Source organism: Nelumbo lutea, chromosome 6 (assembly GCF_056320005.1).
Source record: "Nelumbo lutea isolate HS-2025 chromosome 6, American lotus-T2T, whole genome shotgun sequence".
NCBI classification, from domain to species: Eukaryota; Viridiplantae; Streptophyta; class Magnoliopsida; order Proteales; family Nelumbonaceae; genus Nelumbo; species Nelumbo lutea.
The window spans coordinates 37,656,904-37,683,524 of record NC_142689.1 but is presented as its reverse complement, the minus strand read 5'-3'; the positions used below and the strand labels follow the sequence as shown (position 1 = coordinate 37,683,524).

Below are 26,621 nucleotides of genomic sequence, written 5' to 3'. Positions count from 1 at the left end.
TGAGATTGCTAGTTGCACTTGGACCAAAACAGGAATGAGTTTGTCTTGGACCCCTCCACTAGCTGGTTTCTTAAAACTAAACTTTGATGGGAATAGTAGAGAGAATCCTGGACACTCAGGGATTGAGGTGTGTTTAGGGATGAGAATGGGATTGTTTCAGCCCTGTTCTCAGACCCAATTGGAGTGGGTGATTCTCTCAGACCTGAGATCTATGCAATTACGGAAAGAGTCCAGAGAGCTAAGGAGATGAATACAAAAAAACTTATAATTGAAGGGGACTCAGAGGTAGTGGTAGGGTGGCTGAACAAAGACAACAGTGGGTTATGGAATTATAGCAATGAGAGGAGGAAATTTAGGTGGATGGTTCAAGAGATGGAAGTCAAGGTCAGTTGGGTGAAAAGATTAGCTAACTATTTTGCTGATGGGTTAGCTAAACAAGGGGTGGAGAGGGATTCTATTCTTTGGGCTCAGTTGTAACTCTTTTTTCCTTTCTTGGGGACTCAAGCCTCAGCTGGAAGATAAGAAAGTTTATCTTCCCCTTTGTAATTATTTTTCTGGTTAATTAATGAAATGTGTTATTGATAAAAAAAATGACTTATTAATTCTCTACAAAGGGGGTGACCTTGAGAAGGTGAGAAATCTAAAGATGTTAGATAGAAGCTTTGAAAGGATTTCCAGTCTGAGGGACAACCTTGAAAAGAGTAGTGTAGCATTAGCAAGTATGAATTTGGAGAGTAGAGAGGTGGAGACTATTACAGGATTTTAAGTGTTCTATATCTAATTGGTCTAGGACCTACTTGGGGCTTCCGTTAGGGGCAAATCCTAGGGAGAGTAGATTTTAGTGCCCAGTTGTAGAGAAGTTTGGAAAGAGATTGGCCTCATGGAAGAAGAATTACATCTCTTTAGGGGGTAGAATCACCTTGATTAGAGCCACCCTTGCTAACCTACCAATCTATTTTATATCTATATTTAGGATCCCTTCTAGGAAATCTAAGAAACTGGAGAAGTTAATGAAGGACTTCCTTTGGGCAATGGGGGAAAGTGGAGTAAAGAGGAGGGAGGTTTCGGCATGGAGTATCTAATTCAAAAGAACACAACTTTGTTTGGGGAAGTGGTTGTGGTGGTGGCCCCTAGAGAGAGAGAGAGAGAGAGAGAGAGAGAGAGAGAGAGACTATGGCATGAGGCAGTGGTTATGGTGCATCCCAATGTGTGGGATGCTAAAGTATCTTCGTGAGCAACTTTGGCAACACCTTGGAAGGAAATTCACAGTATTCTTCCACAATTTTGCAACTTTGTCAAGTTTGATGTGCAACTCGATCCTTTTTAGGGGAGATACTTGGGTTGGAGAGCTCCTTTGAAGGACCTCTTTCTGTCCTTATTCATTGTTTCTAGGTATAAAAAATAGTTTGTATCAAAATTCTTTTCCCCACTAGAAATTCCTTTGGCACCAAATTGGAATTTTGGGTTTCGTAGAGATAGGGATGGGGAATTAAGAGTCTAACCAACTTATTGAGCCTTCTTGATAAAGTTATTCTGGACCAATGTTCTAAAACACGGAGGATGATGTGAGGGGTTTCACTACTGAGAGGCATGAGGCATAGTTCAGACGTAAGAGGCGTAAGCCTCCCGAACATAAGGAATGCCTCCTTAAGTGAAGGGAGATGAGGAGGAAGAAGAGGAAGGAGGATCTCATTTTTCTTTATTTTTAATAAAAATCTTTTATATTAAGAATGAAGATGCATACCACTAGTTAACACCGACTTCCCTTTCTTTTCCTTTCCTTTCCTTTCTTTTTTTTTCTTTTTTTTTTCGTCTTTTTATATGAGGTGTGCATGAGGTCTATACCTCTAGCATGCCTCACGAAAAAAGCATATGAGCACATACCTCTTGCACCTGAGGCATATGCCTTAGGGCATTTCAGGGGTGCCTCACCTGGAGGCACATTTCCAGGCGAATGCCTCCCATGCCTTTTACAACACTAGCCAGGACCCCTCTAAATCAAACAAAAGGATTTGGATACCTCGGCCTTCTAGACTTTTATCTTATGCTTCCTTTTTCAAGTCCCTTTGTCAATCTTCATCTCAACAAGTTTTTCCTTTTTAGGAGGTTTGGTGAAGGCCTATTCCCCCTAAGGTTTTGGCATTCTATTGGGAAGTGCTCTATGGGAAAGTAAACATCTTGGACAATCTACAAAAGAAAAGACCATTTCTTTGTATCTTACCCAATTGGTGCTCTTTGCAAGTTTCATGGTGAGGACTGTTACCATTTACTAATTTCTTGTTATTTATTGCAGAGTTGTGGGAATGGCTTTTCCTGATGTTCCGGTGCAAGTGGAATAGGCCAACAGAACTAAGCATGCTTTTTGATTCGTCTACCTTTCCTTGGCACCAACAAAGAGGAATAATTATGTAGAGGTGTGCAAAAGCAGCAATGATATGGATAGTGTGGGAAGAAATGAATGGCAGATATTCCAAGACAAGGAGAAGCCAACAAGAACTGAATGAGTGCACCTTGTATAGGGTTATTCTGAGGTTTAAATCCCTGGATTTATTTTATTAATTCTCTTTTAGTGATCTTTCGAGGAATTGGGCAGTAGTGGCAGGTAGCTCTCTTTGAAGAAGAGGTGTGTATGAGTTGGGCACTTCCTCCTAAAGGTTTTTTTTAAGCTGAATTTTGATGGAAGCAGTCAAGGTAATCCAGGTGCCTCTGGGATGGGAGGGGTTCTAAGTGATTAGATTGGAAATGTGGTTGTTCTTTACTTGGGGCCCCTTAGGTGTTGGGGACTCCATTAGAGCAGAATTACTAGCTGCCCTTCAAGGTGTACAGCTTGTTGTTCAGTTAGGAGTAGCACAAGTATGAATAGAAGGGGATTCCAAGGTGGTCATGGGTTGGCTACAGCACCTAGAGTCTATGACATGGTGTTTTAAGGATGAACTTAAGAAATTCAAGTGGCTAACAAGAAGTCTGTGTGTTAGAATACAATGGGTGGGGAAATCAGCAAATGCTATAACTGATAGTTTAGCCAAGCGAGTGGCAAACAGGGAACAATTGTATTAGGCACCTTGGTAGTTTGATAAAGGCTTTGCTTGTTTGAGGAGGTCACAGTTTGCACCTCTCCATGTGATACTTGTATCTATATATCTCCTTATTCTAATAAAATAATTTTATTTATCAAAAAAAGGGTAAGACGACGATAGTTGTTGCATTCAGCCAATAATGGTGTTAACACTGAGGACAAAGTTCATACCTTTCCAGAAGCAATTCTGAATATCTTGTGTTGAGAGACCTAGAAACCACAAACATTGTTCTGGAAGTCAGTTATTTGAAATCTCACTTTGTAATTGGGCAATCAAGTCACTTTGTATTGCTTTTTTTACCTCTAAAAATTGTTGGTATTGATGTTCCAAAGTAAACTGTTCGTCTCTGTAGATTCCATAACCATGCTCGGGGAACATTAATTGGGTTAAGACTAGAATCATGGTCAGCAAACACCTGACAGGCATAATAATTTTGTTATAAAACCATCTGGTTCAGTGATTTAATGTCTAAAAGCTGAGATGCTGAATGGATAGAGCATAACCTTTACCTCATTAACCTGAAAGTATGTACCATTAAGTGGAAAACTCCCCCTCATTGCTGTTCTGCAGGGTATCTGTCCAGGGGTATTGTAAATGTCAGTTAAAGAATCTGTAACCTAGTTAGATTCATTTTCCATAGTAGATATTATCTGCATATGGGGGTTGTGGTTCTCACCAATATTGTCCCCCGAACTGTTTGGGAACTTGCTTCTCGTTTACTGTTACACCCAAAGCATGTAGCATCATTGCATAAATTTCCAGATTCTTGGGAGCTACAGCGTGCTTTGGGTGGCTCAATTGAGTCTGCTGTTTCACCTGATGTTAAACATTGGTTGTGATTATAAAAATATTTTGTTCTGTTTAAAACCAACAACAGTTGGGAATAAATGTATATCATATTTTAACAAAAAATAGCTCATGGTCCACTTTATCAAGCATATAATTTCTGTCCTATGTTGTGATACCTGCAAACCACAGCACTGGTGGCATGTTGTCATAACTTTCACAATTTCAAATGACATGGGCTGTATAATATGCCTTGTAGGACTTGTGTGTCCCTTTATGTTGGAGACTAGCCAAACTAACACATTGGATTGCTAATATCATGTTCTTACCTGGTGTCCATATAGCAAGAAGGTATGGAGATGGATCATCGGGTTCTCTTCTGTCAATCTGCATATAGGTTACAGAAAGTGTATACCAATTAACAAATTATTTTGGTTATGTATAATCCAACACAAATTTCCAGGGTATCAACTGTAGAAATAACTTACCCCTTCTAGAAGCTGATGTGAATCTGGAAGTTCATAGCTGCAGTCAAGGAGAAAAGTAGTTAGTAATAGTATACAACATGTAGGAATTTTTTTTGTAGTTACACTGTAATAACTAAATTGGTGAGCTTGCTTGTCAACATTGATAATGATTTCCTAGAACCTGATTTTTTTTGCTACATTTTTTATCATAAAATTAGCAGATAAATTTTTTTTTAATACATAAGATTATAATGCAACTAGTATCAACACTTGCACAATATATAAGTGTTTACAAATTGAACTATCAACTCCCCCAACCAATGCTTTCCCAGATTGATTTCAGCCCCCAATTCATCTTTGACATATCTACCCCTTCTACAGTGAGAGAATCGGACGGAGTAATTTTGTTCTCCTGATCCATGTGAATGAGGTACTCATAGGTTGGGCCAAATCTTTTGCTTCTCTAATGTCATTCTTATAGCCCAACTCTCCAGGGAGGTTAGCCCCCATTCAGCCACCATACCACAAATTGTAAGTTGTCTTCCATCCCAGCCTGACCAAAACCAATAAAGAAGAAACATAAGTTCTATCCTTGCTGAATTTTCTCCTCTGGTTGCACATGAATGCACCATAAATATATTCCTTTCATGATTTTGAACTACTCTATTTATGTGGCCATGGCTGATCTGGTTGGATTTCCTAGACACCAGCCATCAGAATTTTGTACTTGTACCGATTTATTTGTTCTTTTAAACTGTGACCAAGGATATAATAAAGTAGAGGAGCAAGTCAGTTGGATTGGGCCAGGTTTAAACTCGACCCAAACCTGGCCTAAGGCCCAAGCCCAGATCGAATCCATGGTCAAGTCTGATTTGTCAAATCCGGCCCAGCCCGCATTGAAATTTGATGCACCCAGGTTGGCCTGGTCCAGGCTCAGGTTGGTCAATTGGCCCACATTAAAATTTAACATAAGCTTATAAGTTTAGGTATGTATGCATGCAAATATGTTTTCTATATATGCATGCATGTATGTATACAGTTGGGCTAGGCTCAGGTTGGGAAAAGATTGGCTGGGTTTGGGATGGGCTTCAGCTACCTAAAGGCAATGCATGGGCCCAGCCCAAAAAATAAAATAAAAAAAACCCAAATTTTTGGGCCTAGGCATAGCCCAAGGACTGAAAATCTAAACCCAGCATGTGTAAAATTGTTGGGGTTGAGTCAGTCCAGGCTCAAGTTGGGTCCGCCCAAATTGAACCCATATAATAAAGGAGTCAGCACTCTAGGGCTTAATCCATCTGAACAAGACCGAGAGAAGGCAAGTTCAATGGACCACTCATGCACACCTACTGATCTACTAATCCATATTGTATCCAGCTCATTTTCTAAGTTAACCATTTTGTATTGCTAATAGAAACAAATAACTGGGGAAACCAAGATGGCATTTTAAGTGCTTGATTATGTGAACAGATAAAAGAATAATACTATAAAATGGTTATTTTTTTTATAGATAAAATTCAATTGATTTCATTAGAAACAAATGATAAATAGTTCGTTACAAGCATCCCAATATGAGGCATGAGGTGCAGCCTCACTCATTGATATAGAAACATCATAAAGTTACAATTGGGCCCAGTACAATTGTTCCCTAATTACTCCTTGTTTAGCTAGAGAATCATCAAAAGCATTTGCCTCCCTCCCCACCCATTGTATAGTTACCTCCATGACTCCATCTGCTGAGTTAACCATTTGAATTTCTTCAATTCATTTCTGTAAGCCCAGATCACTGAATCTGGGTTTTTTAGCGAACCCGCCACCACCTTGGAGTCCCCTTCTATCACCAAATTTCCCAATCCTAACTCTCTTGCAATCTGTACACCTTGTAGGGCTGCACACAATTCTGCCTTTAAGGAGTCTCCATTCCCCATTCGAGGAGCTCAGTTTGGCCGTAGTGGTAGAAGTGGATTGGCATATGGCCGGAGTGGTAGTAGTGGACCTACATATAACCGGAGTGGTAGTAGTGAACCCTTGCTAATGATTCCACATCCTCCATTTGTGGTATTGGTAATGTTAACATGGACCTTGTACACTTATCCTCAGTTTTGTATGTCCTTTTAATCTTATGTCAGTTAGTAAGTTGACCAATTCTCTTAATTGTTCTATTACCTTTTACCCTTCTTCGTGTGTTTTTTAGGATCTCAAGACGGGGATGAAGATTAGTGGAGGGCATGAAGCTGGTGGATTGTATTATCTTGATGGTGGTGGAAGTACGTCAACAGCTCTTTAGTCATCTCTTTCTCCTCTTTAGTGGCACTGTCGATTTGGTTATCCTTCACTGAAAGTTTTGAAGTCTTTGGTTCCGTTGTTGAGTCATCTTTCTGTTTTGGATTGTGAGTCGTGTCAGTTGGGGAAACATCATCGTGTTCCCTTTAGTCCTCGAGTTGATAACCATATGTCAAGTCCTTTTTCTTTGGTTCATTCAGATATTTGGGATCCTTATAAAGTAATGTCATACAATGGATATAAATATTTTGTCATTTTTGTTGATGGTTATTCAAGGATGACATAGCTCTATTTAATGAAAGAAATGAGTGAATTGTTTACCATTTTCCAAAAATTTTATGTTGAGATTCGCAACCAATTTGGTGTTCACATTAAAATATTTCGTTCCGATAATGGCCGTGAATATTTCTCTTCATCATTTCAAGAATACCTAGACCAACATGGCATTATCCATCAGACTTCATGTACCTACACCCCACAACAAAATGGGGTGGCTAAGAGAAAGAATCGCCATCTTTTAGAAACAGCCCGATCCCTCATGCATCGCATGAATGTCCCAAACCTTTTTGGAGTGATGCAGTGCTTACTTCTTGCTTCTTGATTAACCGGATGCCCATGTCTATCCTTGATGGTCATTCTCCATTCACCACATTGTTTCCTACCTTGTCTCCATTTCCTCTTTCTCCTTGGGTTTTTGGATGTGTCTGCTTTGTTCATAATCTCGGGCCAAGAAGGGACAAGTTAGATGCACGATCTATTAAGTGCATCTTCCTTGGCTATTCTAGGACTTAGAAAGGGTATAAGTGTTATCATCCTAGCTCTCGACATTCCTTTGTGTGTGCTGATGTTACCTTCTTTGAGTCTACTCCATTTTTCTTGGGGTCCGGTGATGTTTCTTCCTCTTCATCACCTCCTCCCCTTCCTCTTCTAGTTGTGGATTCTATTCCTCTTATTCCAGTTGTGACCAAGTCCTTGCCTCTGGTGCCACGGCCTATTGAACGACCACATATCCGTCACGTGTATACACATCACCCACATGTACCGGCTCCTCCTCCAACTCCATCATCGTCGACATATCCGGCAGTTGTTCCCACACCATCCCCAACCCCAATATATGATCTTGATCTTCCCATTGCCTTGAGGAAAGGTAAACGTAGTTGTACCCTTCATCCTATTTCTAATTATGTCTCTCTCACTCATCTTTCTTCTTTCGATCGCCAGTTTATCTCCTTGTTATCCTATGTTGTTATCGCTAAGGATGTCTAGGAAGCCCTTGCCTCTCCAGGATGGCATCGTGCGATGGAAGAACTCTCAGCTTTAGTTCATAATCATACATAGGAACTCACCACTCTTCCTTCAAGTAAGCATGTTGTTGGTTGTAAGTGGGTTTATACTGTTAAGTACTTACCTAATGGTAGTGTAGAGCGGTTGAAAGCTAGACTGGTTGCCAAAGGGTATTCCCAAACCTATGGTATTGATTACACTGAGACTTTCTCCCCGGTTGCTAAGATTGGTTCAATTCGTGTTGTGATTTCTCTTGCTGCGATGTATGATTGGCCCCTCTATCAGCTTGGTATCAAGAATGCCTTCTTGCATGGTGATCTGCTCAAGGAGGTCTATATGGAGCAACCACCGAGGTTTGTTGCTCAGGGGGAGGATGGTAAGGTGTGCCAACTATTGAAGGTCATTTATGGGCTTAAATAGTCTCCTCGAGCATGGTTCGGTAGATTCAGTGAGATGGTAAATAAGTTTGGTATGAAATAGTGACAAGTTGACCATTCAATCTTCAGTCATGACTCTCAGGTAGGGAAGATCCTATTGGTGGTGTATGTAGATGATATTGTCATTACTGGAAATGATAAAATGGGCATTGACAGGTTGAAGGATTTTTTGCAGAAACATTTTCAGACAAAGGACCTTAGTAGATTGAAATATTTCTTGAGGATAGAAGTAACAAGGTCTAAGCATGGTATTAACTTGTGTAAGAGGAAATATGTTATTGATCTACTTGAAGAAACAGGTTTGTTAGGTGCTAAACTAGTTGAAACACCTATGGAAACAAACACTAAGCTGAGCAGTGATATGGGTGAAGTATTTGAAGACCCTGGTATATACCGGCGGCTTGTAGGTAAACTGAACTACCTAACCATCACCCGGCCAGACATTTCATTTGCAGTTAGTGTGGTAAGCCAATTCATGTAGAAACCTTTGGTTCTACATTGGGATGTGGTTCTAAGAATTGTGAGGTATTTAAAGGGGGCTCTTGGTCGTGGTTTGATATACAGAAGTGGTGGAAAACTTGAAATAAAAGGATATACTGATACTGATTGGGCCGGTTCTATATCTGATAGGAGATCTACAATAGGTTGTTGCACTTTTCTTGGGGTAATCTGGTGACATGGAAAAGTAAGAAGCATACAGTTTTGGAAAGAAGCAGTGCAAAGGCAGAATATAGAGCTATGGCACATACTACTTGTGAATTAGTGTGGCTGAGGAATCTTCTACAGGAGATGGGATACACCATTGATACTCCAATGAAGTTCTATTGTGACAATCAGGCTGCAGTTCATATTTCCTCTAATCCGGTGTTTCATGAGAGAACCAAGCACATAGAGGTTGACTGTCACTTTGTTAGAGCGAAGGTGCTAAGTGGAGTGATAGATACTGCATATGTTAGCAAAGGGAACCAGTGGGCAGATTTGTTTACTAAAGGATTGAGTCGGGGAAGAGTGGACTACATATGTAATAAGTTGGGATTATATGATATAGACTTTTCAGCTTGAGGGGGAGTGCTAGTGTCAAGTATGTAGGGGTGTTTCTGTCTTTGTGCTTACGTTTAGGTTGCTCATGTGTAAGGTTATGTTAAATCTAATGTCCCTAACTTAAGTAGGGGCACATGTGACTTTTCCACAATATATTAGTAATATAAAACAAATCTGGCTGAATGGGAGAGTTGACTTTTCTCTCATTCGAACCAGACCTTTTCATCCCTTTATTCTCTTCTCCTTTCTCTCTCTCTCTCTCTCTTCTTTCTTTCCCTTGACTGTTATTAGACTAACAAGCAGGCCGAATCCTAATAAAAGTCACATCTGGACCCAGTGCTTTAGACCTATTCATGGAGAACACTGCATTTCTTATTTCTTCTTCCTCAAAATCTCTTTCTATCCAATTTGCTACCTCCTCATCTAGTAAAGGCCACTCCAAACCTTCTAAGCTCAATCTATCCTCTAGAGGTCTCCTGTAAAGGGATTTGAAGTGGTCCACAAAGATTATGGCAATTTCATCTTGATTTGAGATTAGCTCTCCATTGATTTCCAACCTAGCCACAAAGTTTTTTGTGTGCCTTCTTCCATTGGCGATCGCATGAAAGAATTGTGTATTCCCATCCCCTTCCTTTATCTATTTTTGTCTTGACTTTTGTCTCCAAGATATTTCCTCTCTCTTGAGGACTTCTTCCAATTCTTTTTTTGATTTCCATCTTAAATCCCTCTCTTCTGCATGGAGATTTCTCTCAATTTCCACATTGTCCAACTCTTCAATCTGGGAAATTAGAGTCAGTTTCCTTTCTTCTAACCTTCCAAAATGATCCCTATTCCACTCCTTTATTTTAGATCTTAATCTTTGCAATTTCTGATGGAATTTGATTCCTTCCCACCTTATTCTTCTTAGTTCCTCCTTCCACCAATCCTCCACTTTTCGAATAAAATCCAGATGCGTCAACCTGATAGGCCCCCAATTATCCTTACATATGTTAGGAGAGGGAAAGGCAGCGTAAGCCAGGTCAGCAGTTGGTTAAGGAGGGAAATGTTTAGATATTGGTGTGCTTATTGTAGCTATGCCAGCTGGGGCTTATTGTAGCTATGGCAGCTGGGCATTTCTAGAGGGAGTTAGTTATGATGTCAGGAGGGAATAAGAAGGGAGTTTCGGGATAGGGAGGGATCATTCTGCGTGTGAGGAATATTTTGAGTGTTAGGGAGAGTCGGCGGTCTCTCGAAGAACCGACCAACTGTTATTACTTTCCACTGAATGAATACAAGTTTCTTTTCATTTGAGCTGTGTATTTTTGCTATGTGTCTGAGAATTGTGTGTGAGATCTCCGGGACATATCACAACCACATGTTTTCAAATTTGAAAGGAGCAGGGCCATGTAAGAAGATTTATGTTCCTAATCTAATGGCATGGTGATCTGAAGTGACTCTAGGCAACGCCCTAGAAACCAAACCTTCCCAATGATTTTCCCATCCTCTATTGAACAGAAATCTATCCAGCTTTGAGCATAGTGGTTTTTCCTAAAAATTGGGCCAAGTGAAATTGGATTGCAATAGGGAGATCTCCTTCAATTCATACAAGTCTATGAATTCATTAAATTTACTCATACTAGTGGTGATAGACTGATTGGGATTAGAAGTTCCGTTGAAAAATCTTATCACATTGAAGTCCCCTCCCAAACACCAAGCACCTTTCCACAAACCCCAAATTGCATGCAATTCCTCCCACATATCACTTCTCTCTATAAGTATGTGGTCCATAGACATTAGTTAACACCCAATTGAATCCATCCTCCACGCTCTTGAATTTCACTAATACAGTATACCTATCTATCAATTCCTCCATTGCTTCAAGCACTTCTTCCTTCCACAAAAATCACTATACCCCCTTAAGCCCCCTAAGATGGAGCCTCAACCCATCTTATTCCTCCCACACTCATTTTTCGGGCAGACCATTTCTTGAGTGTCAAATTTGATATTGCTGACCTTAATACTATAAAATGGTTATAAGGTCAGCAATATCGAATTTGACAAACTATTGGGTACTCAAGAAATGGTGTGTCCAAAAAATGAGTGTGGTAGAAATGCAAACGTTGACATAGATGAATGGGAAAATGAGAAAGGATGGAATCAGAAATTAACTTTTTCTAGGAAACCTATGGGCAGCTCCAATAGGTGATAATATTAGGAAAAGTAAACTATGATGGTTTGGTCACGTGAAGAGAAGGCCATCTACAACACCAATAAGAAGTGATGTGTTACAGGTTGAAATGGTAAATTTTAGTAATAAAATTACCTTACCGTTTTTCAAAAAAAATGTGTTACAAGTTGAAAGGGCTAGAGGCATAGTTTTCAAGGCACCAAGGTGAGGCTAGGCGACAGGGGGCGCCTTGTGGCCTAGTCACCTAGGCGGGCACCTAGGCGTCACCTAGGCGTTGGATTTTTTTAAGTGAAAATACATATCCTAGGTAGTTCCCTAGGTTCCATAACCATCTTTTCTTAATAACTATCCATAATTTTCATAAGAAAATTATAAACTTCATGTTTATGTCTAGAAAATCAACATATTTATGAGAAGAAAAAGAAGAAAGAAAAGAAAATTAAAAAAATATGGGATCTGAACCCCTATTTTTGTTATAGGAAAAGAAAAAAAGAAAAGGTGGAAGAAGAAGGAGAAGAAGAAGAAGATGTGGAGGAAGAAATGTGTTGATTAGACAAAACTTTAAGTTTTTCCCTTATTGGTTCAAATTCTGAAGTCATTGAGGGTTCAATACAGTAGTTAACAATGCTTGTGTTGATTAAAACCTAACAAATAAGAAAATAATAAAAAAAATAGTTTATAAACACAAAAAATTATTGTTTTTGTTTAATAATGTCTATTTTATAATTATAATCTCAAAAAAGTAACAATATAAAAGTATTTTATAAGATAGTATACAAAACTGCTAGGCGACTAGGCAAGGCAAGCCTCCAAGGGCACCTTGTCGCCTAGGCATCGCCTAGGCACCCACCTAGGCGTCGCCTTGACAACTATGGCTAGAGGAGCTAGGAGCAGACCGAAAGGACTGGATTGAAGTAGTGAGAAATGATGTTTGGTTGGGTAACACCTCCATCAAAGAGCTATACCCTTCCGTTTATGCAATCTCTAATCGTAGGGATGAACCCATTGGTTCCTTTTTGTTTCCTTCTAATTCCACCTTCATTTTGGGTGGGACCTTGTAATGCAGGAGCTGAAGAATCAAATTTGAAATTTTCTAAAACTTTCTGTATTTCTGTATATTTGGAATAGTATGGGTATTTTTGTCATTTTGACCATTCCCGTGTGGGCTTGGGCTATAGCATCTTGTTCCTCTAGATTAGTAGTGCTTCTCTTTCAACTTTTAGTTTATTTTCATTAGTAGGTAGAAAGTTATTATGTTTTTTGATGCACAAGATGGGAGGTGGCTTTTTTGTAATTATGGTGAACAGTTTTCTGGGCCACACAAGTCACTCAATAAAAAGATGTATTCTCTTCCTTTTGAAGCTAATGAGATTTCTTTAGAGATCTCTTACAAGTTTGTTGTATAGAGTGATTCCTACAAACCCTAGAGTGATTCTAGGGCCCTTGGAGTGATTCCTTGGGATTTCTCTCTCTCTCTCTCTCTCTCTCTCTCTCTCTCTCTCTCTCTCTCTCGCATATATATATATATTGTGATAGTTTGTTGCTAGCCCTACTGCATCACCTTAGCCTTAGAAGAGGTCTTCATGACTGTGAGGTTGACAGGACATTGGGTTTGATTCAAAACCTTGAGAATGTTTACTTGGATCCCTCTCACATCGACTCTCAGCTCTGGATTCTCTCCCCATCAGCCATCTTCACTTGTTCCTCTTTCCTTTTATCATTATTGAATCCAGTGACTTTGGGGGCCAACTGTTTCCGACGAAAGAAATCTGGGGTAAGCCTGTCCCGCATAAGATTGGGGGTTTCTGCTAGGAAGTTTTTTGGGATAGAATTAATACTTGCGAGCTTCTTCAAAGGAAAAGACCTAATTGCTGCTTGTCCCCTCATTGGTGTATCCTTTGTAAGGCCAATGGTGAGTCCACTCATCACCTTGTAATATCCTATCCCCTTACACTGTCAATTTGGGAATGGTCTCCACCAAATGTTCAAAAGCTGTTTGACCCTACCTTTGTTAGCTGGCAAAAGAAGAGGGGAAAATATTATGGAGATGTTTAAGGGCTGCAGTTTGTTGGACTATTTGGGAAGAGAGAAATCAAAGGCTGCTTGAAGGCAAAGAAAGAAGTTTGGATCATTGGATGCTCTAATTGAAATCATTACAGTTAGGGTGATCCATTGGGTGAAAACTTTAAATCTTTTTGGTGGTATTCCTGCAGTAGAATTGAGGAGGAAGTGGAGAGAAGTGGCTGAATCTGAGCCATTGAAAGAGCTAGTTGTACCTACTTGGTCTCCCCCTACTAATGGTTTCATCAAGCTGAATTTTGATGGTTGCAGTGAAGGAAATCCTGGACCTTCAAGTATTGGAGGTGTTTTTAGGGATGAAGATGGCAAAACGGAGGCTCTTTTCTCTGCTCCCATTGGTGTTGGAGACTCTTTAAAAGCAGAAATCCTTGTTGTGTTGGAAGGAGCCAAGAGAGCCAAAGAGTTTAACCTTACTAAGATTTTAATAGAAGGGGATTCTAAGCTGGTTATTGGCTGGCTTCAAGAAGAGGAGGAGAGGGGATGGTGGACTTTCATAAATGAGAAAAGGAAATTTAGATACTTAACACAAGGAATGGATGTCAAGCTGAATTGGTTTAAGTGAGATGCCAACTCCATTTCTAATGCTTTAGCTAAACAAGGGGTGGGAAGAAACTCTAATTTTTGGGCTATATTGTAATTCATTTTATGGCATCTATCTGGGGGAGTTAAGAGAGTTTAACTTCTCCTTTTTGTATCTTCCTTTGGCTTAATTATTAATGAATTTCAGTTATTGATCAAAAAAGAAGTGAGAAATGATGTAACAATTTAGCAATGGATATAACAAAGCAGAATTGCAAAACAAGATTCATGTAACTAACCCTGTATAATTGGGACAAGGATTAGATGAATCGTGGTGATAATTCTTTTGAAAAATAGTTATGATGTTAACATGAAAAAGTGGTTTCCAACTTACACTTGGTGTTCTGTTCGAAGCCTGCTCACATTCTTCAGCTTTTGTACAGGGATAGAAGCAGCTTGTGGAGTCAAGGCAACTAAAGCCTTAGACAGGTCACCATCCTGCAGTTCAATTTTATTCTCTTGTATGTAGTTCTGCAGGTTCAGTGTGAACTCTTCAATGTTGAGTTTGATAACTGGAATTTCATCAGGATCCTCAAAAAAAGCATCCTCAATGTCACTTTCAATCACTTCTGTACGTTCTGGCTCTGGTGTTGCTGGTACTTCAATGATAGGTTCACAGATGTTCCCTTCAGTGATTGTTGTTGGTAATGGGCTTGCCTCTGGTAGAGGTAGTGGTACTGGATTTATACGCATCTGTGGACCTTGGTCATCTGCAATGGGTGCAGTTGAACTTACTAGACCTTTCTCTTCTGGCCCTGGCAGGGCAAGCCTTGCACTGCATCCAACGCCATCCATTAGTCATCTTGTTTATTAAAAATATGAAATGCACTTAGTTTTCATAATCATTTATTTATTTTTTTGATCAATTGGTAATAAACCAATTTTATTGATTATATAAAAGGAATTTATGCATATACAGGTTTGTTCCAGTCACCCCTCGTGGTACAACAGGCTAGAAAAGCCATGTCACACTCTTTGGCCTTCATATTACATTCCCCCAGTACAACTGAGTCTTTTGCACCACTTGTCTAGCTAACCTATCAACTAGACTGTTAGCTGATCTTTGAACCCAAGTATACCTTGTACCTACTAACCCTGCCAAGTACTCTCTCTCTCTCTCTATGCAGATTTTATACTGCTGCTTTATTTCTCTCTAAATAATGCAATAACTCAGATGATCATATGACCATCTGATTGATTTGCTTATTGTGTTCAGATCCATCGATTAGTGAATTGCAGGGGAAGAAAGGAAGCTCAGTAGTCAGTTTCTACTGGGTGATCATGTTGAAGGGGTTCTATAAGTTTAGGGTGAACCACAAAGGACAAAGATCAACTTGATTCAATGATTATATATGTATTTTGTACAGCTGCATTTGTTTCTCTAAAATGATGCAATAGATTCAATGATTGTATAATTATTGGATTGATCCAGTTATTAGGAATATATGACCTCTCCTATTTGGAACATTTAGTGGGTTCAGATCTATCCCATGTTTGAATAAGAGGATGCCTGATGGTATGGTTGTTGGGAGGGGGTTAAGCAGGCATTGTCAGTTAGTAGAGGATGGCAATGGAATTTGATCTCAGATCTGATATACTTGGTTGTAAACATCTAAGCTATGGTAAAGTAGATAATATAGAACCTTGCAAATGCACTTGCGAAGTGTCTGCATTCTGTTCTCATTGGACATGCATTGCAGTTTGGCTTGCTTTTAGTACAAAAAACCTGCACAAAACAAATCATGATATCCCTTTATTCTGCTTGCAACTAATTCCAAGTTGAGGAAAGAAATCATGTCATCTTTCTTTGAAGTGCCATATTGTACCTTTCCAAATGTAATCAATTGATAATGTAATTCATACCTGTAAAGACACCATAAAGTAAATTAATGACAGATTTCTTTGGTCTTTGGATCCATAGTTTCTGGTGCCATTGCTAGTTTATATAATTTACATACGAAATACTTGCAACCTAAACGAATGTAAACAACAGTAAGGATTAATTCTGGAATTACAATGTTCGTTGATCAAGTTTGCATAGACGAGGCCAAAGATACTTCTGAATTGTCTCCAGCACTGGGTACCTGTGCAGGACCTTAAGATTAGCATGCTCATGTGATGGAAAATTTCAATATTTTTGATTGGTTAGCATACAAATACTTACAGTTCTAGAAGATGTAACTGAAGTGACTCAGGCAGTGGTTGGAGTGGAACCCATCCAAGTCTTACAGCTATGCGACCAACGTTTGTGTCAACCTTGAGGGAAAAAAGTGTGAACCTTATTAATGACAACAGTAGAATGTTCAGTTGAAGGTTTAGTTTTTCATATATTTGCCTTATACAACAAGTACTTGACAACATAAATCTTACCGGAAAAGCAAGATTGTGAAGTGTCAGAAGGCGTACGCACTCCACACTTTTCAACCCTAAGCCTCTTATGCTTAACAAATATTCCCTATGAGCAATAAAACATTTTAAAAATTATAGAATATATAGAACCTAGTACACTATGTATCATACACAGTTGCTGTTTATGATGCATTAATCAATTTGTTGACCTACTATGATTTTTCAACTCATGTTTTCAAGGAGGAAGTATGTCTACGCTTACTTTGCTTTGTCAGGGGGAACATCTCTTAACCACTCAAGATCAATGCTTCCATGTTCTCTAACCAGTCGATTGAGGAAATCCTGCACAAATTATGCTGACTGTAGTTAGCTGATTAGACCTATTATGACTAATAAAAAATTCAAATTGATGGATTCAACTGAAGAAAATAATATTGTGATTTCTTTTCTGCACATGTATGATGCAATTCACCTTTATTCTCTCTGCAAGCATATTGTTCATTCCTCGTTCTTTGATGGATTTAGCAATATCATTAACATCTGCACATCTCACTGCTTCCCAGTCCACTGAGTCCATTGTATCATTACTTCTCTCTCTTGTTCCATGTTTGGCACAAGTCTCCTTTCTTAAAATATCCCAGTCAAATGCATTATTTTTCTTCTTCTCAACTTTTTCCTTCTTGTCTTTCATTGTGCCCACAGTTATCCCACTAGATGTTTTTCCAGAAGCACGCACTTGCTCTTCTGAGTTTAACTTTGCTGTCTTACTGTTCATGGGTTTCAGTTCACCCACCAAGCATGTTCTTTCCACAACGTCAATAGTATCCCCAGAAAAACTTGTTGATCTAGAAACTTGCTGCATTATGGTATTCTGCTGCCTTTGAACAAGTTCATCAAGAAGCTTTTTAGGTTCTGCATTAGGAGCCCTTTCTGCTTGGGAGGTTTCTGTCCTCTCTTTTTTATTTTTGTAAGAGTGTGGATTCTTTTCTCTGCAAGCTTCTGGTTCTAATCTACTGAATTGGTGCACTGCATGCTTGCTTAAAGATCCATTTGGGTCAGCTCTTGGTCCTGCATGAGCACTTAATATCTCATTTTGTAGAGCTGTTGTTTCACTTAAAGAATCTGGAATTGGTCCAAATCCTTTGCTTGTGATGTCTGTGCTATTTAACTCAGAAATTTGTGACACAGCTGAAGGCAAAGGTCTGCTTTCCTCACTTAACAGGTCAAGACACTCAACTTCAAGTACTCCTGAATCTGGTGTCATGTGCAAACTATATTTACTGGAAGGGATAATGGGTACTTGTGTATGGGGGTGAAGGGAATTGAACTGGTAGATGGATGCAAATGAGCTTTCCAAGTTAGCTAATCTGTCCATACTTGACTTTTTCTTGTCAGACTCCATATTTTTTGATTGGTAACATCCATCCATGGAGTTTAGATTAAATGACAATCTGTCATATCCATAGTTGTAAAATTCTTGAAACCTGGTTGTTCCTGCCATCTGAAGAAGCTCCATAAAAGAAGTGGTAGCATTGAAACCAATAGATCTGTGAACTGTTGTTAGATCTTTTGAGTTGGACTCCAAACATGATCGAATCCTTTCAGTGGTCTGAGAAATGGATGTGCCTACAGAGTTTTGAGATGAAACTGCATCCTCCTGTGCCCTTCTATCATCTGCTTCTGCAAAACTCAGAGATCCTTCTTTTCTGGCCAGGCTCTCTGTTCTGTTTTCTGGTGATCCCTGGTACAATTCTGCTGCCCTGCTCTGGACAACTCTCTGCCTGCTACTTGAATTGTCTGCCAGGCTGTCACCTCCCATATTGCTTCCAAATGATTCATTGCTGTTTGCCACTTCTCTCTCTTCCATTTGCTCAGCTTCATGGAGCATCATGGATTTTTTATTGTAGACTGGTTTTCTTGACAATTTTTCATTCCATTTCATGGTTTCATCTGAATCTATTATGCACACCTCTGGCTTTTCTGTTAATACAACTGTCCCATCCTCATAGCATGTGTTCCGGCTATTTGTTGGCTGAAGTGGAAATCGTGCAGCCAAGGACATGAAGGCAGAGCTGCAAAGCAGAAAGAAATGAGAGAGTTTCTCTATCAGAGTGTAGAGGACACTTTATTCTAAGATCTACTTGGTAAACAGGCTTACCTGGAAAGATGGTCAGATACATTCTGGGTAAGAAAGACGCCAATCACTGAGTCCACAACAGATCCCTTCCACCGTGAAAAGCGTCTATCTCCTGTGAAGAGTTTTGCCTTACTGTTAGTAAATATATGCAGAAGGTACAAGCTCCGGTATCTGCTAGAAGTAATTAGGTATTTGAGATCTTAATATTTCTATTATTTGTTCCTCTTGTGGTTCTTTAACCTTTACTTTCTTTTTTTTTTTAATATGTCGAATTGGTGTCTCTAGATTCATGCTGTCATATTTTGATTAAGTAAATGAAAATTTTATTGTATTATATGTTTATGTGAAAATACAAAAAAGATCCATATCCCAAAGTGCTTTAAAGCATTCCACACTCTACACCCAAAGCATTAAGACAATCTTTTGGATGCAATCTGATCTAAATCTAATACATAAAATTCAGATCTAATCCATTTATATTATGACAATTATAAGTCCATGTGATCGAATGTGACCAGACCCAAATTTGGAAGTAATGGATTTTCCTCTACACACAAGTCTTTTGAGAGGCATCCGAAATCCCATAAGAATATTCTTGATATTCCTTCTATTCTGTCAAGTTTAAAGGGAAAGTCCTTTGATAGGGGATGTTCAAGGATTAGGGTAAACTGAAGGGAGGTTCTAGTATTTTTCTTAGAAAACTTGGGAGTTAAGGATTCTTCATTTTTTATTTTGATGCAGCTTCCTATTTTGTATCTGGCACGCTAAATCTGTCTTCATTCACTCATTGAGGCTATTCAAATACTACAGGTGCATCTATTTGACTCCAAGTTAGCTATCCTGAAATATTATTAGAGGAGACATACCAGTGAAAAAAGAAAAACAGCTAATGCAGCTGATTTTGTATATATTTGAAAGCTTGTCAAACACATATTTCTTTGGTGTCATTGTGGTACCTTGGACAAGACGCATGCGATGAATGAATGAGTCTGCCCTTCCTTGAAACACTGTCCTTTCTTTTTCCCACCATTTTCTCTTATCTGCATCCATTTCATCAATATTATCACTGACTGCTTTCCCCATCAGAAGATTCCATATTCGATTTGTCTCTGGGTCGAGGTCAACTTTGGGCCGGGAGCGACGTCTTGGCCCTTCATAGGGAACCATTGTGCCATATCCAGTGTAAGGAATTAGTGCTTTTTGCTCTTTCTCTGTATTTGTGCTGCTACTGCCATTAATGCTTAGATGCCTCAATCTGTGAACAAGTTCATCTATTGAAATGATTTGAGGATGTGTTCCAGCTGGTGGACCTGCATCAAATGTGCCATATATCTTGTTACTGCTACTACAATTATTATAAAATGGATTTGCTTCAAAGAACATGGGGGAAAGTACCTGCTGATTTGGCCAAGGATTGGTACAAAGAACCCTTTTGTTCTTGCAACCACCCTGCATTTGTGCTGGAGCAAGACATTGAATCATTAAGAGATCCCTTCTTAGCTCGTTTTTTTCTGATAGTCTTTTTATTGTTATCTGAAGAGAAGGCTTTCATGCAAGCTTGATGTCCATGGAAAATCTCAGTTCTTTGCCCATCACCAGATGTCAGTGTCTTAGGAGTGTCTTGCAGCAGTTGGGTGCAATGAGGAATTGCAGTTGAGACCAAGTTGTGAACCTCATTTGGACCCTTGGATCTCTTTTTGGTCTTTTCTTTGAGGTCAAAAGTTTCTGAAGTTTCCAGATTATCAATGGCAGCCCCACATTCTGTTTCTGTGCATAAAAGCAATTCTTTGGAGATATTTTGCACAGGTTGATTGTGCTCCACAACAGTACAATTAGCATAGACATTTGGTAGAGATTTACTAACTCCAATCTTTGGCCTCTGTGTGCCATCATTGAGTTGGAGGCCCAGTGTTTCATGGTTACTCTGTGATGCATGTTTGTGACCGTCTTTTGTGACTACCATAAAAGATGAAGTGCTAGATGTGGAAGTATTAGGCTCCTTCTCAGTCTTGTATTTTTTGTAAATTTCTGGAAGATGCATCCCATAATTGCTTTGGAGTTCATTTCCATGAAGTATATTTTGGTAAAATTGTAATGAATTGTAATGGGTACCAATCAGATTTATTTTTCTTAGATGTGCCCCATTTATAGTATGAGAATATTCCCTCTTTGAGCCCCTTGTCTTTGTGGTATCAGTAACTAGTGGATGCGCACCATTATCAGGATGATCACAACTTACTAGTATTGATTGTGGACCATTCTGTGATGTTGATTGTATAACTCCCTCTTGGTTAGAAGGGGTAATCCCTATCTTTAAGACTGTATCACCTGTGCCTTCTCCATGTAAATGTTGATGCTTAAAATGATGACCATTTTCTCCAGTACTTGGGCTCGCACTTGCTGTTCTTGTGTCATTTTTTTTCCTTGCAAGGGCCTTCAGATTCACCCTTGTTGGGTGTTGCCTTGCTGGTACTGGGGTTGTAGGGGCTGGATTTTCAGGCAGCGAAAAGTAGTTCTGAATCAGTTGATTCACAGAAGAGTCCAGGTCATGTGCAATCCCCCCTGTTGTGTTATTTACTGTGACTTCAATACCTTGCCTGGGCTGCACTGTAGATTTTGTTTGAGAGTCATTGTTCACCTGGATGCCTAAGTCTTGCTTTTGAGATTCTAAGTTCAAATTAAGAGTCTGCCTACATGATGAGTTGTCCTTGCCATGAAAAATTATCTCTTGATGAGAGAGTGATGTGCTATAGCTATGCATTTCGGCTCCTGCTTGATCCACCAAATCAAAATTTAGAGCACGCTTGCATGATTTTACAGAAGGCTCAAGTGATGGGCCATTGATCTCCAATACTGCCTCTGGAGGGGTGTCTGAGGTTTTGAGGCCCTTCTTTCTTACATACTTCCGCTTCCCAGATGGGTTTTCTTTTGTACTGACCTGCTTAGGAGTTGTTGGCTTTGGTGTCCTTTTGGGTTTGCCTTCTATTATGACTTTGGGTCTAATCTTTTTCCTTTTTGGCTTCTGCTGGGGTTTCTTGTTCAGATCAATGTAGTCGTCACCTCCCTTATCAAGATTGTGATTTTCCACAATGCTATGGTCTTCTCCCTTGCTATGATTTTGATTTTCTTCCAACTTGTTGTCACTTCTTTTGCTATGATTGTGATCTTCTGGAATGTTGTGGCTACTTTCCTTGTTAAGATTGTGATTTTCCTCTAATGAGGCAACCAAGGGAGTAGAAGGCATACCCAGCATGGTTTGTGGAAATTTTTTACCACCAAGCTCTGTAGGTTCATTCCCATTTTGTGTAACTAGCGCCTTATCCTTTTCCTTATTAGACCTTTCTTTTACTGAGATACTGTGTATTTCAGAAAGCTGTTCATTCTGAATTCTGTTGCCCTTATCTGGTGTTACTGGTGAAAAGGACATAACTTCATCCAAGGTGTCATCTAGTGTTCTATTAGGTAAGGCATTAAGATCATAGGAGGGAAGATAAGGAACAGGAAACCCATCTGTAAAATCACAACTCTACGTTTTCATTAGTCAGAAGAAAACCATAACAAGAATTCAACGATTTAGATGCAAGCCACCAAGGAGTATTTCTTTCAATATGAGATGTAGGGAAAATCTCAGGCATTAAAGAAGAAAAAAAGTAGACACAGTTACTCACACTGTGGAATTTGTTGCGGATAGTTGTTATTCCAGTGGTTTGATCTGAGTGATAAGTCCTGGTTTGCAAGCAACAAGGTAGCGGAGTTGGATTCTCCTCGCCCAATGTCAGAATACTGTATAGGAAACAAAAGGCTGCTTCCAGCATTATTGTTCCCATTCTGGGGGGCACCTGCAGAAGTTGCTGAAGCCGGGGTTGTGAAAGCCAGGAGGTTCCCAAAAGAAACATACTGCCCACATGCAGAGGTATCCGCTAAAGCCTGTGTGTGAGTGCCAACCATGCGAACAGAACCTCTGCTATTCCCATCCAATGCCGCCTCGCAATTGTTGAGACTTCTATGCTGATCCATAAAATGCATCGAACCATAGCATGCAGCCAACTCATTTGAAATTGAAGTCTCCTGGAGAGCAGGTAGGTGACCTAGCGTCTGTAGCCAATTTGATCGATCTAGCTGGTTACCCTGAGTGTTGCCGGAGGTTGGCTGCGGTCTCGTAGGAACAGGCTTTGCAGGAGTTACCGGAATCCAGGAGCCGCCCTGGTTCGGAAATTCCATATCTCCTGGAACCGAGAACTCCTTGCTGAAGTCCATTTCTTCTGTAAAAATCTATCCTTTTCCTCTGTTTTCAACTAGCCTCAAGCAAGACCACAGTTGCAATCTTAGCTGAAAACTCCGGCCACAACCTCTGAAAGCCCCGTCCACGAGCCTGTAACCACGCGTTTATACTTTAAGATATTTTGTAATCCGGCAGCGGAACCTGCAACCAAGGAACAAATTAGTGGCGACTCTGTGACCAGTTCGAGTGAAGAGCAACTCCCACCACGAGCCTGTATCCAGCTCTGGTGGTACTACTTGTGCTTATCCAGATCCGGCAGTGAGTTGTGACCAGATCCCGTTGAAGCCTATTCTTACATTCAGATCTGGCGACACTGCTAGCTATTGCAAGTCCAATTGCTGGACCTGAAGTCCATTTCTTCTGCAAAAAATCTTATATTTTTCCTCTATTTTCAACTGGCCAACGTTGTAATCTTGCCCGGAAGCTCCAATTTTCTGCTCCGATGTAAATTCTCTAGAAAATTAAAGAGAGCCTCTTAAACCCTTCTCGATTTCATACGCCATTGTCCAAATATATCCTGCCAAAACCCCAATTACAATCCACATTCACATTCTTCAACAAAAAAACCAAATTTTCTCAGAAACCCAGATCAATTAGCGGCAGAAGAAAAAAGAAAACAGAAAACCAGCCCCCTTTTAGCTGGAAAAGAGAATACTAACCGAGGAAGAACGAAATACCACCAAAATTACTTTGAGAGCTAACAGATCTCTCTCAGCATGCAGGTCAACCCGGTTCAACTGGTGGAAAGCATGCAATCCTACTTGCCCAGAATATCGCAGGAGAACTCTATTCAACAAGCTTACCATCATGATCATATAATATCATTCACAGAGTATTTCCATGTATGTTGATGGCTCTTTTGTTTGACTCAGAGACTGCAGGAACTGGTTGCATTATTTTAACAAATGAGAACCTGGTTCTCTGTGCAGGAAGCAAAGGACTGAAAAGCCCACCATTCAGCATGAAGGACGCCAGAGCTGAAGTCCTTGAATGAAGTCTCGTTCAGGGCGTTATCCCCACCTTGACCACAATCTGTTTGTGAAAAATCATCCGAGAATGGCTCCAACACTCGAATTAATAGGATGAATGACGTTATTGATGTGCTTCTTTTCTTCTCTCATTCTTTTTAATTGACTCAGCTTTACTTCAACCGTAACAAGCTAGTTGTCGTTATATAATTGCAACCAACTCTTGACTGTGGAGAAGCTCAGTTGGGTGGTCCAGTAGAAATGGTCTCCTCCTCTTGCGTGTGAGTTCGAAGTGTTAATGTCAATTCAATTGGGTGGGCCCAATCAAATCAGTATTAACTATGAAGGTGAGAATGGGCAAAAAAATTGGAAATAGAAGCTTCCTTTTTTTATTTAATTTCATTATTCTGTTTCTCCCCATTATTGCTGTATTCATGAAGGCAAACTTATAAAAATAAATAAATAATGAGGGCAAGCTGGTAATTTAAAGTTTTCTATTTAAATTAGATTTTTCAGCAGCTGCTCATTCAATGAGAAAAAATAAATTAAAAAAAAAAACTATTTCTTCTACGTAAAGGACCAAATATCACAAAATGATTTTGGCAACAAATTTCTGTAATTTATCGAATTTGATAAGTATTTATTGTAATTCCCTAGGTTGTGTTTGTTTTGAAAGGTAGGAAAAGAAAGGGAAAGGTACCTACCTTTCCTTGCCTTTTCTTTTAAACCAAATACTGCCTTAAGGTTAAAAAAAAAAAAAGAATGTTATGAGAAATATTAAGTGTTAAATAAAAAATAGTTACTCATTAGTTAACGTTCATGGTTGTCTTAAGAGTTCAGACATTTTTTAAGTAAGAGTTCAGACTTTATGGGCACAAAGACATAAGAGGGTTGGGTTCTTACATTTTGTTTAAAAATTTTCAAGAACTTTCCTTCAATTTTTCATTTTTGTCTTATTTATTATAAAAAAAAAAAACAGCCCAATTTTCATCGTATAAGCGGGTGCTAACTGAGATTTTAGATTTTAATGGGAAAATGGGAAATAATAACATGGATTGACTTTAAGGCTATGTTTGGTTTGAAGGAAAAAGTAAGGAAAGGAAGAGAAAGGTAAAGGAACATTTACAAAGCTTGTATAGGTTTTCTTACCTTTTCCTACTTTTTCTTTCAAACCAAACACAGCTTTAGGGAATTCAAGGAGGGAAGGTGTGGGGGTGGGGGGGGGGGGGACTCCAATATGACATGCTTTGGGTGGGTTTAAGCTCTGGGCGAATTAAATCATAATTTTATTTACCATTATCATTTGCTTTCATCTTTTATCTTGGATAAAAAGAAAAAGCATGAAAAGATGGGAATAATAAAAGCCAGACCGCAAAGAAGGAAAGTACAACAACTTGATGATGGTAGCTTTACTCTCTCTCTCTCTCTCCATGGATATGGATATGATCTCTCTTTGCCTCTGTCTATGAATATGATAGATGAGAAGACCACAAGCTACGTACGAAGGAATCTTATTAGAACAAACATTTTTGGAGTACCCCACGTTCTCTTGCAATTCCATTTCAGCTCTTATCTGGCTGGTTTGTCATCTCATATGTATTATCTATTATTCAGGATGGGTGTGATTCTTGGTCATCAGAGATTCAAGCCTGACTTTACACTATGTCAGATTCAGGTTTCAAGTCAGATCCATTTAAATTTTGGCAAAAGCCAAATTTGAACTCAGCCTATGAACAAGTCTAATGATCACCATGGTCAATTTTTATTTGCCAGAGCAGTGCCTCTTCCTCTATTTGAATTTCTGCTAAGCCCTAGCACTCTCTAAAGGGCTCACTTTTGCCTTTGAAGTTGGAGTTACACACGTTGCCATTGAAATTGGTTGAACCAGTTGATCTACTATGGTGTACAAGTGTTGTGTTTAGCATTTGGATCTGCTACTAGACCTACCCACAAGGCATTAGAGTGTACATTGGGAACATCTCCTCATGAATGATAATATAGAAGTTAGAACTTGCATCCGATTTAATTATTTGATAAGTTATGGAGTTAACTCCAAAATTTGAGCCTAATTAAAAATTAATTATTACTTTATATATATAGTACAATTATATAAACACATTAGATATTGTAAACAATTATATAAGGTTTATAATTTGAAATTTAATATTTTATATTCATATACATTTAACATACATGTTTAATCTAAAAGTAATTAGTCAATTTGTTTGAAATATTTTAATTTTTTTATCATTTAGGCTCAATTTATAAAGAATACAAAATATATTTATTGTATTTACACTCCTTCCATACATACAAAATAAGCCTTGAGAACAATAACTTAGATGCGAGTAAAATCTAAATCCAATCCAAGTCCAACATATCGGATTTCATATCAGATCCAAATCAAATTGATTCGGTGTAGATGTAATCAAATTCAATCCGAATCCTATGTGGGTGGCAAATCATTCCATTGCTTTTTCAATTTCCTATGTACCTTACTAAGTAAGATAATAAAATATCCCATCTCTCTCTCTCTAAAACAAAATGAACGGGTCAAGTGCCGCTCATTTCTCCCCTTTCCCACCTAATCTCTTTCCTCCTTATACCCTCCCCAGCTCTAGCTCTCTCATGTTGTCATATCAGCAGCCATCTATCTTTCTCTCCTTCACCTAAACCAATTCTCCTAAA

At 39.1% G+C, this 26,621-nt stretch overlaps 1 protein-coding gene across 3 annotated transcripts in view; it reads right to left on the bottom strand.

Moving 5' to 3' along the window:
* Positions 1-23,977, bottom strand: part of LOC148848602 (protein ROS1A-like) — a 36,680-nt gene extending 12,703 nt beyond the window's left edge. The window contains exons 1-20 of one of the 3 annotated variants that reach the window (XM_088951680.1): positions 23,625-23,977; positions 23,262-23,482; positions 22,352-23,106; positions 20,079-22,193; positions 19,640-19,993; positions 18,705-18,795; positions 17,019-18,618; positions 16,809-16,888; positions 16,568-16,652; positions 16,362-16,453; positions 16,213-16,281; positions 16,024-16,060; positions 15,841-15,923; positions 14,532-14,972; positions 4,352-4,388; positions 4,193-4,250; positions 3,754-3,893; positions 3,587-3,652; positions 3,378-3,492; positions 3,248-3,286 (exon numbers count right to left, since the gene is read on the bottom strand). In XM_088951680.1, coding sequence (XP_088807806.1) covers positions 3,248-3,286; positions 3,378-3,492; positions 3,587-3,652; positions 3,754-3,893; positions 4,193-4,250; positions 4,352-4,388; positions 14,532-14,972; positions 15,841-15,923; positions 16,024-16,060; positions 16,213-16,281; positions 16,362-16,453; positions 16,568-16,652; positions 16,809-16,888; positions 17,019-18,618; positions 18,705-18,795; positions 19,640-19,993; positions 20,079-22,193; positions 22,352-22,940 — 6,091 coding nt within the window. In that variant the 5' untranslated portion in view covers positions 22,941-23,106; positions 23,262-23,482; positions 23,625-23,977. Of the gene's footprint in view, positions 1-3,247; positions 3,287-3,377; positions 3,493-3,586; positions 3,653-3,753; positions 3,894-4,192; positions 4,251-4,351; positions 4,389-14,531; positions 14,973-15,840; positions 15,924-16,023; positions 16,061-16,212; positions 16,282-16,361; positions 16,454-16,567; positions 16,653-16,808; positions 16,889-17,018; positions 18,619-18,704; positions 18,796-19,639; positions 19,994-20,078; positions 22,194-22,351; positions 23,483-23,624 lie in introns of all 3 variants that reach the window. The other 2 variants (XR_016101169.1, XM_088951681.1) reach the window with 2 other exon arrangements.
* Positions 23,978-26,621: the final 2,644 nt, after the last annotated feature.